This window comes from Protopterus annectens, chromosome 5.part0 (genome assembly GCF_019279795.1).
Source record: "Protopterus annectens isolate FY-2018-M chromosome 5.part0, PAN1.0, whole genome shotgun sequence".
NCBI classification, from domain to species: Eukaryota; Metazoa; Chordata; order Ceratodontiformes; family Protopteridae; genus Protopterus; species Protopterus annectens.
The window spans coordinates 1,449,940,679-1,449,959,496 of NC_056735.1; the positions used below are offsets into that span (position 1 = coordinate 1,449,940,679).

At 37.2% G+C, this 18,818-nt stretch overlaps 1 protein-coding gene across 9 annotated transcripts in view; it reads left to right on the forward strand.

Annotated features, from left to right (window-relative positions):
* Positions 1 to 18,818, forward strand: part of LOC122801731 (homocysteine S-methyltransferase 1-like) — a 638,040-nt gene that overhangs the window by 558,694 nt on the left and 60,528 nt on the right. For 7 of the 9 annotated variants that reach the window (XM_044071254.1, XM_044071261.1, XM_044071257.1 and 4 more), the window contains 4 exons: positions 5,097 to 5,135; positions 5,390 to 5,428; positions 6,192 to 6,230; positions 6,485 to 6,523. In XM_044071254.1, the coding sequence (XP_043927189.1) occupies positions 5,097 to 5,135; positions 5,390 to 5,428; positions 6,192 to 6,230; positions 6,485 to 6,523 (156 nt within the window). The remainder of the gene's footprint in view (positions 1 to 5,096; positions 5,136 to 5,389; positions 5,429 to 6,191; positions 6,231 to 6,484; positions 6,524 to 18,818) is intronic. The other 2 variants (XM_044071256.1, XM_044071255.1) reach the window with 2 other exon arrangements.

Below are 18,818 nucleotides of genomic sequence, written 5' to 3' on the forward strand. Positions count from 1 at the left end.
CTTCCCCACCAAAAGGGCAAATATCTATCCCAGCAGAGTGCTTCCCCCCTGACATCTCAGATGCTCAGGTAAGAGCCGCCCTCTCCAAAGCAATAAACACAGCATCAATGGGACCAGACGGTGTCCTGGGCTGTGTCCTACATGAACTCCAAGAAGAGCTAAACCCAAACATAAAACTACTGTTCAATCTCAGCCTTACTACAGGATATGTGCCCAAAGAGTGGCGTACAGCAACAGTGGTCCCTCTTCATAAAGGTGGTGCCTCAACGGATCCTGGAAACCATCGCCCCATAAGCCTGACTAGCTTGGTCTGCAAAGCTATGGAAAGGATCATCATGGACCTCATAAATAAAGATATTGGGGACCTACAGACACTGGATCCTACCCAGTTCGGCTTTGTTAAGGGCAGATCCTGCCTCTTAAACCTGGTTGATTTCTTTGAAACAGTCACCAAGGCCATTGACGAGGGGAAGGTGGTCCACACAGCCTACCTGGACCTCGCAAAAGCCTTCGATACAATACCCCACTCGGGCATTATAGATAAGCTCACCAGCTTAAATATAAACCCCTATGTCACTAGATGGATTGCAAACTGGCTCAAGGACAGAACCCACATGGTTAGAATTGCTGGAGCCATGTCAGACTCCAAATCAGTTACAAGTGGTGTCCCACAAGGTTCAGTCCTGGGACCTCTCTTGTTCGGTATATATTTCTCGAGGTACAGGCAAACACGGAAGGACTGTGGCTGACCAAGTTCGCAGATGACTGCAAACTGGGTGCCATAATCGACTCTCCAGCCGACACAAGCATCCTCCAAAAGGGCCTCATAGAAACAGACAACTGGTGCCAGAACCATGGCCTCAAGCTAAATGCCAAAAAGTGTATAGTCATCTCCTTTGGCAAAAACAAAGTGCCCTCAAATGACCACATAGGTGGTAATCCATTAAGTACAGAAGAAGTAATTAGGGATCTGGGGACCCAAGTTGATAGCAATCTCTCATTTGACAACCATGTGGCCAAAGTGGTTAGAAAAACATTTTATTTAGCCCACCTAATCATGAAGGGATTCACATCTAGATCAGAGGAGGTCATCGTGCCTCTTTACTCATCCCTCATCAGGCCCATAATTGAGTACAATGCCCCTTTTGGGATGTACCTTACCAGACACCTGCAGCAACTGGAAAGACCCCAAAAGTACCTCACCAAGAGGATCAAAGGGCTCAAACAGATGCCATATGCTGCCTGGTTAAAGAAACTCCAGCTCTACTCAGTGGCATACCACCTGTTCAGAGGCGATCTGTGCCTGACGTATAAAGCCATGTCCAACCCAAAATTAATGGACATGCTGCACCTCAGAAAATCCAAATCCCATCGAGCTACTCGCTCAAGAGACTTGAACCTCAGCACTGAAATAAATAGGACATGCTGGAGGGAAAGATTCATAACCCAGAGGCTCCCTTCACTCTGGAATAAAATCCCAGTCCAGGTTAGGCAGAGTCCCTCATTGACTCTCTTCAAGAGGAATCTTGATGAGTGGATGGGAGATCGTAGGTTTACCCCGGGTATCACTTCTGTGTCACTGTTAGACAGAGGCACAGTATACTAACCTCGAAAAAGGGCATAGCAAAATAAATTTAAAATGGGTGGCAAAAGCCAAACACATTCTGGCTAGGCTTATAAATGCCGTAGGGCAGATAGCCTAGTATGAACCTATGAACCTATGAACCTGTGAATCAGCTAGTCCAAATCCCAACAAGGGGCTCAAAATTATTAGACCTGTTTCTTTTAAATATAGCCTTCCATGCTCAGAGCTCACAGTTGCAATGTCACTAGTCATATCTGAGCATTGTGCAGCAACATTTACTCTAGGTGTGAGACCTGAGTCACCTCAAAATCTTTTCATCTTCAGAGACTACTCCAAGACAAATTTACTGTAACTAACTGATGACCTGATGAAACTGAAGTATCCTACTCACCTAGATGACCCTGCTTCAACACTGCAATTTTCATCTATGCCCACTCCCCCCAGGCTAGCATTGAGGCTGCAGTCTCCATAAAACATAAATATAGTGCCAACTTTAAGAACAAACCCATTTGGTGAAACCCCAATATCAGAAAACTATGCAATAAGATGTGGAATCTCCTACCCCATAAAAGCAAGCTAAACACCTCATCAGCTAAGTTTGAGCTTAACATAATCAGCAAATAACTTACAAATTAAATCAAATCCTCTAAGAGTAAATGTGTATTAGAAATCACCATCCATGCTATGGATAACCATAACATCTTCTTCAGCTATGTTAGGAACCTAAGAAGTAATAACCAGCAGTGATTACAGTTAATATAAAATAACATACTCGATTCCTGAGGACATTGTCAACATATCAGAGGACAAATTCAGCCTAAACATTATCCCCATCTTCCCCAATTTACTCATGGCATCTTAGCATGCCTTTACCATCCTCCAAATCACCTCCAAATAAGTCCTAATTACTCTCCACAAAGCTAGAAACACTAGCTCATTGGGACCTGATAATTTGCCAGGTTATCTTCTTGTCAGCACCTATTACAGCCTGGTTAATCCCTTTTTTGTGTCTCTTCAATATCACCTCCCCACTGGGTTTGTGCCAAAAGTATGGAAAAATGGTGTAGTCATACCACTCTTCAAAGGGGAACCCACCACTTACTCAGGTAACTTTAGACCTGTTAGCCTCACCAACCTTATCTGTTAGGCAGTGAGTTACATTATTATGGACCTCATAAATAAGGTCACAGGCAGGCTACAGATCCTGAACACTAACCGATTTGGGTTTGTTAAACCTCTTAGATATGGTGGACTTTTTGAGAAAATCACTAAAGCAGTAGACTCGGGTCAGTTGGTTCGTGCTGCATAACTGGACTTGGCCAAAGGCTTTGATGCCATTCCACAACTGGGCATAAGCTAATCCAAATAAAGGTAAATCCCTATGTTACCCACTAGATAGCAAGCAAGCTCAACAACAGAATCCATTCTGTTAGTCTTGCAGGCACACTCTCAAATAAAAAAGAATTTAGCATCAGTGTTCCTGAGGCATCAGTCCTGGAACCACTTCTCTTTGTTAGCTACTTCTCTGACTTTAAAGCAAACACCAAAGGTGCCTGTGGCTGATGAAGTTTGCCAATTACTGTAATCTCACAGCTGTCACAAATACCATGACCTACGTATTATCCAGGTGAGTCTAATTCATGCTAACAAGTGGTGCTTCGACCATGTCATCAAACTAAATGTCAACATACCTCTCAGCAGTCCAGATTTTTGCCTCATATTTTGGTCTGTTCCTCCAAAACTTTGTAGTTTTCTGGCAAATCATTAAACATTGAAGTCACTACATAAAAGCAGGCATTTGAATTTCAGACTTCATATCCTTCCGAAAATGCTTTCTAACACAAACCTGTTATTCTAGCAACTTTTTTTAAGCTTATAAGAGCAGTATTTAAAATCTGTCCCTATTTTTGGGGCTTTGTCCCCCCATTATTTTAGACTTTGTCCAGATTTCTGTACTAAGAGGCTGAGAGATATAAATGTCAAAAAAATGCAGCATCTTGTCCTTCAGCAAACCTGGCAACTCCTGTTGCTATCATATAGGCAACACCCCCCTAAAATTGACTTGGATATTATAGACTTGGGCACCTCATTTAACAATGAGCTACCCTTTGAGCAAGATGTGACCTCTGTTGTTAGAACATCCATTTATATAACCATACTCATCATGAGGGACTTATCATCTAAATCAAAGAAAGTCATTGTCCCCTTTTGCTCCTCGGTTATTAGACCAATAATACAATATAGTGCCCCATTTTGTATGTACTTGGCTAAGCATATGACCCAGCTTGGGAGAGCACCATGATTCTCTACAAAAACAGTCAAGGGCATGGCCTTCTCGTGTTACCTTAACCACCTTAAATGCTCTCACTGTTTTCTGTTTCTCACTGATGATTAAGGGATCTCTGCCTTGCCTACAGAACCCTGCAAGATCTACTCATGTTTAATCTGCTGTATTTCCACAAAAATAATACCACCCTAAACATCTGCTCAAGATACCTAAACTAACACCAAAAAGTAGATAGGATCTGTCGGTGGGATAAATATCCTTCACAGAAAATACCTCTTTTGTGGAACAGACTCTCTTAGAGGTAAAGCAGAGTAGCTCTAGGATTTTTAAGTGTAACCTGGATAATTGAAGAGGCAATTGTAAGCATACCTGTGGTCTGACTCTTGTAGTCATTTTGGAGAGGAGCTAAAACTAAGTCCTGGTCTAGTATTATTGGTCCATGTATTGGAAAATTGGTGGGATCGTTGGCTAAGCTCTGAGTGGTCCACTAGATCGACAGCCTAATATGAACCAATGAAGTGCCCCAATAGACCAAGCTGTAGATAGCAAAGACTAAAGAAGGAGAGGCTACACAAATGAGTGGTCACTGAAAATCAATGATTATGTCACAGTACAATTCATTATTCAGCTGGAGGGGTGGAGTGAGTTGTGAGAAAGGGTTAAAAATAATGTAATAAATAGGGGCTCGACTGTGATAAAATTGTGGAAGCAGTGAGAAACTACTTAGCAAGTTTGGGACAAATAAAGGTAAAAAGGAAAGGAAGCACATTTGGAGTGGGTTGGACTGATATTGGCACAGAGTGAAGCACACAGAATAAAAAGGAAAGAGGAGAAACCCTGTGTTTAATGAAATAAATGATGGTGGGAATTAAGGAAAAAAATGAGAAAAAGCAGAAAGAGTACCCCCCCCCCCCGAGATATACAGGGACGAGGGCTGAATATCTGCAGTTAAGGTAAGTGATTCACTCAACTATACTTTACACAGTGGTACTATCATAGCATATGAAGTCATACTGAGATCTGATTATTCTCTCACACACACACACACACACACACACACACACACACACACACACACACACGCACACACACGCGCACACACACGTGCACACACGCGTGCACACATGCACACGCATGCACACACGCACACACACTTTTAAATATTTTATTGCTGTTTGAAATATCTGAATATCTGTTTAATTTGTTAATTTCCTCTTTGTTTAGGTACTGGACTAGGGCATGGGAAAGATGGAGATAAGCAAGGCAAGCAAAGTTTATATTTTCTTGTACTTTTTCTTTCTTTCTTTCTTGATTTTTACCTTAAGTTTAAAAACACTATTTTAGTTCTTGCTTGCAGGTTACTGAATACCTCTTCTTGCTAGTTAAAATGCTTCCCTTTGGTGTTCTGTTTATGTTCGCATTTCTGTTGATTTCTATTTTAATTTTAAGTATACTCTTTTAGCTCCTGCTCCAGATGTTTGAAGCCATCCTGCTTGTTTAATTTAATTTTTGTTTAGGTACTGGACTGGGGCATGGGAAAGGCGGAGATAAGCATGGTAAGTAAAATTTATTTCTTCTTTATTTTTTGTTGTTTTTTCTTTTTTTTTTTTTTTTTTTTTTGTTTATCTTTGTCCTTATATTGATTTTCATAAACATTTTAATGATTGCAGATTGTTGAACTGAGCCTCTCTTCCTGCGAATTCAAATGCCTTTCTCTCTGGGTTTTGTTTTGTAGAACTTATGAAATTGTAGCTCAGTGGTTAGACACTCAGATAATCTAAGCAACATCTTTCCTCTAAAATTGGATTAAATCTGATTTATGTGCTTCCATCTAAAACTGAGCTGTATTTTGCATGCATGATACAAAGACTGCCTGTTCCGTATTTGCTTATATTTGTTCTAGTATGTCTACAACATAGAGGATTATATGATTGAGTTACTGATCGTAATGAGCGTATTATGTGTTCAAGACATGGATGCCAAGAGACTTACATCAAGACCGAAGCTTGAGAGGAGAAGCTTGTTATTTATGTCCAGAACACATAATTCTTCATTACTATAGGAGCTCCAATAATAATTCTTTGTTGAATATCTGCAGTTAAGGTAAGTGATTCACTCAACTATACTTTACACAGTGGTAATATCATAGTATATGAAGTCATACTGAGATCTGATTATTCTTTTACTTATCTCACACACACACGCACACACGCACACACATGCGCACACAAGCGCACACGCACACACACACTTTTAAATATTTTATTGCTGTTTGAAATATCTGAATATGTTTAATTTGTTAATTTCCTCTTTGTTTAGGTACTGGACTAGGGCATGGGAAAGGCGGAGATAAGCAAGGCAAGCAAAGTTTATATTTTCTTGTACTTTTTCTTTCTTTCTTTCTTGATTTTTACCTTAAGTTTAAAAACACTATTTTAGTTCTTGCTTGCAGGTTACTGAATACCTCTTCTTGCTAGTTAAAATGCTTCCCTTTGGTGTTCTGTTTATGTTCGCATTTCTGTTGATTTCTATTTTAATTTTAAATATACTCTTTTAGCTCCTGCTCCAGATGTTTGAAGCCATCCTGCTTGTTTAATTTAATTTTTGTTTAGGTACTGGACTGGGGCATGGGAAAGGCGGAGATAAGCATGGTAAGTAAAGTTTATTTCTTCTTTATTTTTTGTTGTTTTTTTCTTTTTTTTTTGTTTATCTTTGTCCTTATCTTGATTTTCATAAACATTTTAATGATTGCAGATTGTTGAACTGAGCCTCTCTTCCTGCGAATTCAAATGCCTTTTTCTCTGGTTTTTGTTTTGTAGAACTTATAAAATTGTAGCTCAGTGGTTAGACACTCAGATAATCTAAGCAACATCTTTCCTCTAAAATTGGATTAAATCCGATTTCCGTGCTTCCATCTAAAACTGAGCTGTATTTTGCATGCATGATACAAAGACTGCCTGTTCCGTATTTGCTTATATTTGTTCTAGTATGTCTACAACATAGAGGATTATATGATTGAGTTACTGATCGTAATGAGCGTATTATGTGTTCAAGACATGGATGCCAAGAGACTTACATCAAGACCGAAGCTTGAGAGGAGAAGCTTGTTATTTATGTCCAGAACACATAATTCTTCATTACTATAGGAGCTCCAATGATAATTCTTTGCATTACATGGGGATTTATCTTCTCCGTGTACTACTAGTTAGTAAAAAATGATATATATATTGTTGTTTTTCTTCTTCTTTTGGCTTCTCCCGGTTAGGGGTCGCCACAGCGGAACTCCGGTCCGCTAATGATCGGCAGTAAATATATATATATATATATATATATATATATATATATATATAAAAACACAATCTGTTGTTCTCACTTTGAAAGCCAGTAAAGCAGTGAGGGAGTAATTGACATCCTTATGCCTTCCCTATCTAAGGGTAGCAGTTTAACTCAAAATACATGTGTACTTTAGCAAACAGCAGGCAGAAATGGGAGTTGAAAACAAAGTTGTTTCATGTCCTGCTGATGCTATTTTCTGCTCAGTGCTGTCTGCTTTTAGTACAGACTTAACTCATTACATCAAGTGATGCCTCCAGGTGCATCTGCAGTTACCTCCTACTGATGCATCTAGGTGTCAAATATTGCCTGTTAATATTTGCACCAGTAATTCCAAAACTGTGTTATGTACAAGGTTTTTAAAGAGTTTGTCTTAAAGCTTACACAGTGGCAAACTCAACTGCATTAATATTTTATCTCTGTCTAGTGAAGGTCAAGAGATATTAACTGTTGTTTTTTATGATATTCATGTATATAGATATAATTTTCACATTTTTATAAATATCTCAAAAACCAAGTAACACAGACAGAACTCCTTAGCCTCTTATGAAAGCTCTCAGCTAGATGAATAAAATGCTGCTGACAGTATGTGTGTAACTTGAGTGGTTGCTGAGATATTGTAAGTTGTTTTCAAAATATTACAAATATAATAGTTACTGTGTTTACTGTGACTTATAACATTCATTTTAAGACCTAGAACCTAAAGAATACTACCTATATAAATATAGTTTCTGCTGAAGAGTTTGCCATTTATACTTCTTTCATAACCCCTATGGTCCCAGAGATATGAACATGTGTTTGAAATGTGAGGACATAATTTGATTCTGTCAAAAGGCTTAGGCTCCGCCCATTGGAAGTTACACTGCAAACTTCCCAAGCTCCTTTGGAGTGAATGAGCTGCACATAGGGCTGCTTAACAAGTGTTAATCACCACTGTAAGTGTTGTTATGGTCAGATCTTGTGCTATGGCAGAGCTAAACCAGGATAGTTTACAGGTTAAAATAGTTTTAGCACAAGTCTTTGTTTTCAGTATTTATTAGACTTCATAATACAGTCTTTGTACTGCATAAACCATGGTGCATATTCAACACTATCTAAACAACTAACAGTGAGACAATAAAATTCTTGTCTAAATGAGGTTTCCTTCCTTCCTTTCATACTAGCAGGCATGTCATTTGTAAAATAACTTTTCTAGTATCTTTAGAAAGGAAAAAACAATTCACAGACGATTCAATTTATCAAAGAAGAGGCCATACTCGGCAAATACTTCACAAAACATCCACCTCAAAATTTGTGACTTTTTCTCTGACATCATGACGTGACCACCTCGTCATATTTCTGGAAAAGGTTCTTGTCCAGCATGTGCACTGAAACACTCAGATGTCCTCTATCACAACTAACAAATCTTTTTTGCATATATGTCATATGAAAATTCTGCTTTATTTCAGGCAACAATTAGCTCTAACCCACCAACATAATTATAATCATGATAAGATAATCATATGACAATAATAAAGACAGACATGCACAAAATTATGTCACTTTATTCTAGAGTATGCTAACAGTGACAGGGAAGTCTGAAGTACTGAATTTCTTTTTTTTCCATTGGAATGTGCACCGATTCATTTATTTTATTTATACATTGTTAACCAGATTAGTCACACTAGGCTAGTCGTCTATTTTCATTGAAGACCCAATGTGAGACTAGGGAAATTTGGCTTGGGAAACGGGAAAATTTCCTACTATTTTTGATAAATGCCAAGGAATCTTTTACATCCACCTGAACTACCACCAAATAAGGCAGATGGGACCTCATATTACATTCTCATCTGAAGGACAACATATTTAAGAGAGCAACACTAATGTTGCACTGCAGTATCATTAGTTGAAAATTAATTCATTCATCTGAAATGGGAATAGAACCCACAACCTTTTGGTCTTCCAGCAGCAAAGGCAAATGTGTTACCTTTTGAGCCACAGACACGGATACTAATCTACCTATATAAGTCCAGAATTCACAAATGCATGCAATCAGCTGACAGATGTGGAGAAGAAAGGACAGTGAAAGTACTATAATTGTTTGTGGGTAAAGCATAGTTAAATTGCAGATCGATTATGACTGAACTTAAGCGATTGAATATTCCTCAGTGACAGATACTGATGCATCCAACCACTGTGGTCAGCAGCAAATCTAGATAATTCTAGTATATGTTTGTTGCTATCTGTCTTTCATGGCAGTAAGTAGCTGAGCTGAATACCAGAGGGAACATTAAAAAAATGAACTTGCTGCTACCTCGCAGTTCCAGTGAGGAAAGCCTTGCTTTTACTATATGTTTTGAATGGTCTTAATGACAACATTTTCTCATGCATGTCAATGTTTAATTGGTTATTAATAAAGAAACCAGACAGGTTTGCAGAAGCTGTCTTTTCAATGATGGATGAAGCTGACAATGTCATACTAAGTTATTAATCAAAGTTATGATGGGTATGCTGAAGGCTGTTATGGCATTAGGATGTAGAAAATCAATGCTTTGGTTTAGGTGAAGTGATTTTGTTTTAGAGGCATTTAGGTGCTATCTGAGTAATCTGAACCAGGTTTGCAAAGACAGGAGATATCTTTGCAGTTTGTTCTTAATGATGCCCAGTGAATGATCAGAAAGAACAAGTATAGAGTCACAAGCAAAAAGAGTTAGAACTGGACTTCTGTAATGACTGGCCATGTTATTCACACAGATAGTGAACAGAAGTGGTCCCAGCACTGAACCTTGAGGCAGTCCAAGATTATCAGGATAAAAAAGAAGAAATCTCAATATTCCATTTTACAATTGTTGCCCAACTGTTATGATGGTCTGAGAATCATTTGGTGGCACTGAGGTTAAAATTAAGAGAACTTAGAATCTCCAGAAGCCTTGATAGGCAGACAGTGACAAAAAGCTCTAGATAGAATCAGAAAGATAACATGAATGCATTTGCCATCATCTGAAATGGCAACCCACGTATTCCATCACATCTACGAGGGTAATATTAGTGCCATAAGAAGGTCTGAAGCAATGTTAATTGCCGCAAATAATGTTTGAGTCAGTATATAATGAAGACCCTATTGTTGCACACATTTATAATACTACTCAAAGAAGTGGTGGTAGTTGTTAAGCATGAGGGTTTATCTTTGCATTTACACACTCAAAGTTTTTTTTCAAAATGAAGGTATGTTCTGTTGGAAAGTACAACAAACAGATAGGATAAAGAACAAAGAGCAGAGTTCAAGAATTTTGGTGGCAAATTGTCCACAGCTGTAAGCTTAGGTTTTAAATGTGACTCTAGACTAGACCTCCATGGACTAAAGGTGGAAGAAAAGGTACAAAACAACAAGATAAAGGTGCTGAGAGAGTGAAGCCTCCAACAAACGAAAGTCAAAAAAGCACCTTTGAGCCAAAATGAATGGTGAATGCCGCAGTTTATTGAATCAAACAACAACACTAAGAAAATAACTGTTGCACTCAAAGGTGCTTTTTTGACTTTCATTTGTTAGAATAAAAGGTACAGAAGTCCGGTGATCTGGAACACTGATATCAACATTTGCAGACTAGACCCTTCAGGTGTTACAAAATGAAGTGCTGATTTGGAACAAGAAATGGAACCTGGCACACGATGTCCCTGTGAATCCAAGAACCCCACATTCTCTAGGAGTGCTGACTCTTGCAATGCATTTGAATATTAGAATTAGGGTAAAACATCATATTAATTATGAGACAGGGATAAGAGTATTAATGATGGGGTTAAGCACAGATATTTTAAAATTCGTGTTGGGAGTCTATATTTGGTTCCTTTAAGGGATAAAATATTTTTTTCCAAGATATAGCTAAAGGAATTTGAGAATTCCCGGTTATATCCATTTTGCTTATGGAAAACTGGGATGGTATACTAAGCAAAAAAAATAGACGTAACCCCCCCCCCAGCTTAAGGCTATGGGCTGCTTGGCTAAACATAGTGAAATATTAAAAATGTTTATGATCAGAAATTTATTAATGGATTTAAGGAAGAGTAAGAAACATTTTACTCATTGGCTCAAAAGACATATAAATTTACCAGAAGAGATGTATGTCCTAATTCAAGTAATCTAGTTAGTTCAGTGACTTAGGAAGATTACAGGATTTGGAAATTGTTATGCAGCAAACAATTACAAGGCACATTTTATAAGACCAAACATGTTGAATAGAGCAAAAATTGAAATTATATCCTACATTCAACAGAACAGAGGTAATTCTTCACTCCTTATATATTCTGGGATGCTGAAAAATTTAATACTCTTGAGCACATCAGAAAAGCAAATGAAGCAGAACATATTGATTAGTTCGGCTTTCCTGGGTAATTAATTAGAAGATGTCACAAAATTGGTACAAATACCTAAGTCCAAATATAATAACTTACAGAAAGGTCTAACTAATCAAAAGAAAATACTGTATGACTCTATACAAAAATATAACAGAAATGATAATTGAGAGGTTCTAGGACAGGCAGATATAAGAAGTCAGTTACTGGCAAATTAAATAAGGTATCACAAATAAAAAATCATCACTCAAATAAAAGGGTACAAACGACAGGGTACTAGAATCTGGTGTTGAAATAAATGAATACAGAAATAATTATTTTTACTCAAATTACAGTTAGGAATGATTGTAAGATAAAGAAAAAACAACAGACTGGGTATGTTGTCTACCAAGGAGAGAATGTGATTTAAGGGTTACCCTATTTACAAACAATGAAGTATTAGGTGTCATGAAGGTAAGGGGGGGGGGCTGGTCTAGGTATACCCCTTACAGAATTTTATGAGGTCTTTAAGGATACTTTTTATTGTTATTTCTAGAACTAATGAATTTTCTTACAACCACAGAAATTAAAATGTCATTATTACTTAATCAAGACAGGATAGCTCGTATTTAAAAAGAGTATGTGAGTAAGAGAGAGAGAAAATAGAGTTAAACATTAACCACTACAGATATCTTGGGCTTTCATATTTTTGTTTCTTTTATCCATAATGTATCATTTTTAAACTATAATTATAAAATAACTAAATCAATAAATTTAAGAAGGATTAAAAGCTTAAAGTGGCAAATATATCCATTTTAATATGTATTTCTACCAGACAAGAATATGGGTTATGGCTTAAACTGATTTCAAAATAAAATAATTTATTGGGCAGTTATGAAATACAAAAATACATTCACTAATAAGATTTGATGTCACTAAGGCATTTGATTTATTAAATAGAGATTTAATGTGGGAAGTATTTGATTACTACAGCTAACCACACACAGATATGATGATAGCTAAAACAGACAGAGATTAACTCGGAATTCTATAACTCTACATTCTGCAAATCATCATAGGCTTTCCATCTTCACAGGTGTGAGATAAGAATACCTCATGTCCCAGTGCTGTTTATCTTCTACATTAAACCAATGCTGTCATAATGTTTCTACAATTACATATGCAAGTGAATTATTATTAACAGAAATAAATTACAATTAGTGGGAAACTGAAGCACACATTATATTTAATAAAGTAAAAATGTATATGGCTATTGGAAACAATAATCATTCCTCTTGGAGTTAAAGAAGCTGATACTGGTGTAAATTCTGTGTCATTGACTTTGCTAATACATAGGAGGGAACACTGCATCTAAATTATAAGAATAAAAAAGAAAAAAAAACCCAAGTTCACATCTAATACTGATTCTCATTGATGGATACAGTTATTGTGGTTAAGGCATACTTTTTTTTTTTCAATAATTTTTATTTTCATTTTACATTTATATAAATCGCAGTCATTTCCATTCTTGCAACATGACCATAAGTGAGTGTTATACATTGTAGTCAATATAGTAACATGTAGGTCATAAAAGGGTCTATATCATATGTTCGATGTTTCAAAACTTCCAATGTTAATTAATCGAAATTAAATGTTCAAAGTTTCAAACATCAAACATATGATAAAAAAAAAAAAAAAAAAAAAAGGAAAGGAAACATACCTGACTGGTGCAAGCAGGGGGGCAAGCCCCCCTGCACCCTTCATGTGGGGGGCTGTGCCCCCCACACCCCCCACTCTTTAAATATACCAACTCCAAGACTGCACTACAGTGCAGTAATCTTTACTACACTGTAGTGCGGTCTCAGAGTTGGTATATTTAAAGAGTGGGGGGTGTGGGGGCATGCCCCCCTGCCTACAACAGTTTTTTTTTTTTTGTACGTATGTTCGGAGTTTTATAACTTCGAACATTTAAATTTGATTTTATGATGTTTGAAGATGTAAAACTTTGAACATACGATATAGACCCTCATAAAACATATCTATTTACACTATATACATAGATGCTTTCTCAATAAATTCCGTTGTTATAAAAACAGCGCATACAATAACGATTTCAAGTCCATAGCTTTGCTGTGTGATTGTGTGCATATTTCTTGGTTCCTTTGTAATTTGTTACTATGTAGTATGTATGATGTTTTATGCTAATATGATGTTAAAGGTTTGTTCCCAAATTTCTTGGGCTTTCATATTTTTGTTTCTTTTATCCATTATTATTTTATGAGATAAAAGATGTTTTATAGCTATTTTTTTTATTCCTCCCAAGAGATATTTATAGGGTCTAGCCATTTGAGAGCTATGTATAGCTTCATTAGTAAGAACATTATTAAAAGATATTCACTTGTTTTCCTTATATGTTAGATGGGAGAATATGTAGAAGGGTAAATTCCCATGTTAGGGTTGATGTTTGATATCCCATTTTTTGCAGTTGTATCTTGAGGGAATTCCAGAGTTTGTACACACATTTGCAATTCCAAAATATATGCATTAGCTCTGCTACTTAGTCCTTACAGTGTGGACAGTACAGTGATTTGGATGCACTGAATTTGTGGAGTTTTGCGGGTGTGAAATATGTATTATTATTTATCATGAGCTGCGTGCATGACAGTTTTTTAAGGGACATAATTTTCAGTGTTAGATTGATTGCATGACTTATTTGCTGGTCGTCTATGGATGATTTTAATTTTCTCCAGTAGTTCTACCCCTCACATCCCCCCCAAAACTAGTGTGTGTAAGATCTACCAGATCATTATTCATTCCGCTGTCAATGCTTTGTCCAAACATGTCTTGTCTAATAATTCCACACACTTTTTTCGTTTTAAAGTACTAGATCTTACACACTAGTTTTTTTTTTTGGGCGGGGGGTGTGAGGGGTTGAAGTGAGAGTATTGAATCTAAATGGATTGTTAGACTTAGAGCAGATGTTTTTCCTGGACTGAATGAGAAAGTACCATTGAGACTTTTCCTGAAGTCCAGGAGATTGAAGTGATATGTATGACTGTGCTTTTTACATATATTATGAGAGCATTTTTATGAGAGCATTTTTAGGAGAGGATTTATTGTTAGTGGTGTGCAATTAGTATGAATTTATGCAGTTTTTATACATCTCTATTCATGTTTTATGAGTGATATAGGTGTTTTTATTTTACTACGGTTAATGTATTTTAGAGTAAGCACTTCATTTATGTTGTATACCATGATAGTTGTACTGTGCCTTTAATGGTTTATCTGTTTTTGGCGCCTTCTTTGCCATATAAGGGTGTACAACAGGGGGGGGGGTTCTTTTGGTCTGAAGAAGCCTATCCAGGTGAAAGCGCTTACCATGTCTTCTGTTTGTATCACAATAAATCCGAGTTTTAAAGTTCACGAAGCAGCGTTTTTTTCAGCTTTGTTTCTTGCATTTTGGTTAGTGCTGTGTTTACTGCCTACATCGCTACTGTGCCTTTTATGTTAGTTTATGGTAGAATAGATGTTTGAGCCAGTACAGGTTTAGATTTGCTAGATATGTATTTGTTGTTGTGATATAGAAGACCTAGTTTTTGAATGGACTTTTTGATACAGTTTAAGATATGTAGATCGAATTTTAATTGGTCGTCTATAGTAATGCCAAACAATTTCGGTGATTTTTTTTTTTTTTTATTTATTTAACATTTGTTGACCGGGAAAGTCCGACTAGGTTCCACAGATCCTGTTTTCAGCGGAGGCCCGGGGAGAAATGCTCCAGAAGTATATCTTTATAATTGTATTATCTAAGGATGAGATGGTGAAGTTGCCTTTAGCTGGATTTAGGTTTTTTGGAAGTAAAAGTTGAAGCTTGGTCTTTTTGGGGTTGGGAAGCAGGTTGTTTTCAGTTAGCCATTGTTCTATTAGGTGCAGAGATTGTTGAGTGACAGTGTGGAGATTTTGTATATTGTCGGAAGTGTTAATAATTGTGGAATCATCTGTGTACTGTATTAAGGGAGAGTGGGGATAGGAGACATGGAGGCTATTTGATAATATATTAAAAAGTAGGAGGCCCAGTATAGAACCTATGGGGACCCCGGTCTTAACAAGATGGAAAGGGGAGAAGGATATTTGCCATCTGACGGACTGATATCTGTTTAAGAGGTAGCTGTTAAACCAGGAGGTAGTGGAAGTAGAGAGTTGTAGGTTGGAAAGTTTGTTTAGGATGATGGGATGGGAAACAGTATCAATTGGATAGGTTAAGGAATAGAGTAGATATAAGTTTATTATCATCTCTGGCTTGGGCAATGTTGTATGTGAAAGATAGGAGGGCAGTGGTAGTACTGTGCAAGGGTCGGAAACCGTGGTGTGTGGGTGTAATTAGGTTTGCATATAAGAGGTGGTTTAGTATTTGTCTATGTATACCTTTTTCCAGTAACTTGGATAAGGGGGTAATATAACATTAGGCCTGTAATTTGTGGGTTCTGTAGAATTTTCTCCTTTGTGGAGTGGTATTATAAATAATTTTTTCCAGATATCTGGTACTGCATTTTCTTGGATGGATCTGTTGATAAGTATAGATACAGGGTATTCTACAGATTCGGCTGCATGTTTGAGAAATAAAGGATGGAGTTTGTCGGGTGATGGGGAACAGGGTTTGAGTTTGTTAATAAGTGATCTGATGAAGGAAGTTGCTACAGGTGCTAGGGAGAATGATGGAAGAGATGAGGTGGAAGGTGGAGTGTTTATATGAAGATTTCCTGGTTTAGTAAGCTTTTCCATTGTTTCGATGAAAAAGTTGTTAAGTAGGCTTGCAGTTTTATTAGAAGGTTTGTTAGTGAAGGGGGTTGGTGAAGAGGGGTTCCCTGGAGATAGTAGTTTATTTATTGAGTGCCATAAGTTCTTTGGGTTGGAATGTAGGTTGCTCAGAGATTTTTGATAAAAGAGTTTTTTTTGTCTAGTAGGACCTGCTTTTTTGTTTGGTTTCAAAGCTGTTTATATAAGTTCAGGTGGAAAGTTTAGTTGTTATTTTTTTCCATGCTCTCCAGGCATTGTGTCTCTTGTTCATAAGTGATCGAGCTACCTGGTTTAGCCATAGTGCATAATTACATTTTAGCCTAATTTTTCTACTGGGAGCCAGGGTATTAAGGGTTTCAAGGAATAAATTGTTGAAGTTTTGGACAGCCTCTTAAAGGGGTAATGTATGTAGGAATGACCAGTATACAGCCGACAGGGTGACAGAGTTGTAGTTTTTAAGGTTATGAGACTCTGTATTGGTGGCTCTTGTTAAGAATGGGAGTGTGTCTTACTACTGAAGTATGGAGGTGGTCACTAAGGGAGCTAGGTAGGGTGGAAGGGTTAGGAAAGCACTGGGGGTTGTATACTGATATCCAGTCGATAACCGAACCATCCTGGTATTTTTTTGCTAGTGCATGGGTGAGGTGATCAGCTGGGTAAAGCCATAAAGGTTTATAGAGTAGCTAGGGGATGCAGTATTAACAAGGTTCCAGTCAGTATTCATATCCCCAAGGATGATGGTTTCATAGGGAATGGATATAGAAATCCAAGAAAGAAACTGCTCGAGTGTGGTAATGTTTTTACCTGGGGGTATGTAGATTGCTGCAATGACAAGTTTTTTTATGTTGATTTAGGTTACAGGTTGCTATAAGTATTTCAGCAGGGCAGAAATCAGAGATAGCTATTGAGAGTCAGATGAGAGAGATGATCAGAGTATAGCTACTCCTCCACCTTTTTTTTTTACTTCTATCCAGTTGAACAATATTATAACTGGGGGGAGAGTTTCACAGTTTGTAATATGAGGTTTTAGCCATGTCTCAGACAGAGCAAGAATATCTGGGTTATACTGAGAAATCCAAGTGTGAAGGAGGGTACTTTTATTGACAATGCTTTGTATTTTCATTTAAAAAAAAAGATACATTTTTGGAGGCTTGTGATTGTAATGAGTTATTTGTGAGGCAGTTGGAAGGGGGGGGGGTGCTGTATAAGTATGATTAGAGTTCTGTTGGCAAGGGCCTGGGTTGGGGTGAATATCACCGGATAAGAGTAGTATTGTGCTTTGAAGTATTTGTATGAAGAAATATTTGCAAAGGAACTGATGTTTTGTTTTGATGAGAGGTTGGGCATTTGGTATGTACAGTACTTTGAACCTGTGAAATGATATAGTGGTATGGTTAAAGAGAGAGGGGGCAATAGGGGTGGGGTAGTTATTTGTATGGTGATCAGAATGTCAGTACCCCTAATTATCAATTCATATTTATTGAGATTCCTGGATGCCATTAGAGTTGTAAAGAAAAATAAAGGCCAGAAATTCAGAAATACCACACTGTTGACGCTTTTATTAATGCACTGGAATGTCAAACTCTTACTGAACTTTCTAATATAATTATGGTGTAGGTATTTGGTAGATTTTTAATTTTACTGACTAGAATTAAATAAAATGAGGATATGTGGGAAATATTGTAATGGTTTCCCATGTGGGCACTGAAAACATACATGGATAATGGGAAACTGTATAACCTAATATTTTTTTCTCATGTATTTTGCTTCTTTGCCTTTTTCTGTTTTCCTAATATTCTTACATAAGTAGATTCCTACTGACAATTTAAGAACAAGAGAATTTGATAAAGAATATACATATGCACATTTTATATATTTATGTAACAAGTAAAGATAAAAAGTATTTGTACAATAGACCTACAGGGACTGCAAGTCAAATGAAATGGACAGCTCAGGTGTTCTGCAATAGCACAGATACAGGTTGTTGAAGCATTGGTGAATGAGTAGCTTTGGTGGAGGAGTAGCTTTAGACTGAAAATGTAATTGTGCGTGTGTGAGTGTGTGTGTGTGTGTGTGTGTGTGTGTGTGTGTGTGTGTGTGTGTGTGTGTGTGCGTGTGTCTGTGTGCCCGCATGCATCTCTCTGCATGCTGCATGTGCGTGTGTGTGTGTGTGTGTGTGTGTGTGTGTGTATATGTATATATGTATGTGTGTGTGTATATATATATATATATATATATGTGTGTGTGTGTGTGTGTGCATGTGTGTGTGTGTGTGTGTGTGTGTGTGTGTGTATACATATCTATACATATATATCTGTCAAAGTAAACAGGCAACTAAAATGGCTAATTAGGTCAAGCAAATCGAAATTTGAGATTAAGATAGCCTCTCAGGTGAAAGATAACTATAAGGCCTACTATACCTATGTCAGAAACTTCAAGGAAAGCACACAGCAATTTGCTGAACGGATAGTTAATGGTGCCATTTTCACTGACCCTGGAAATATAGCA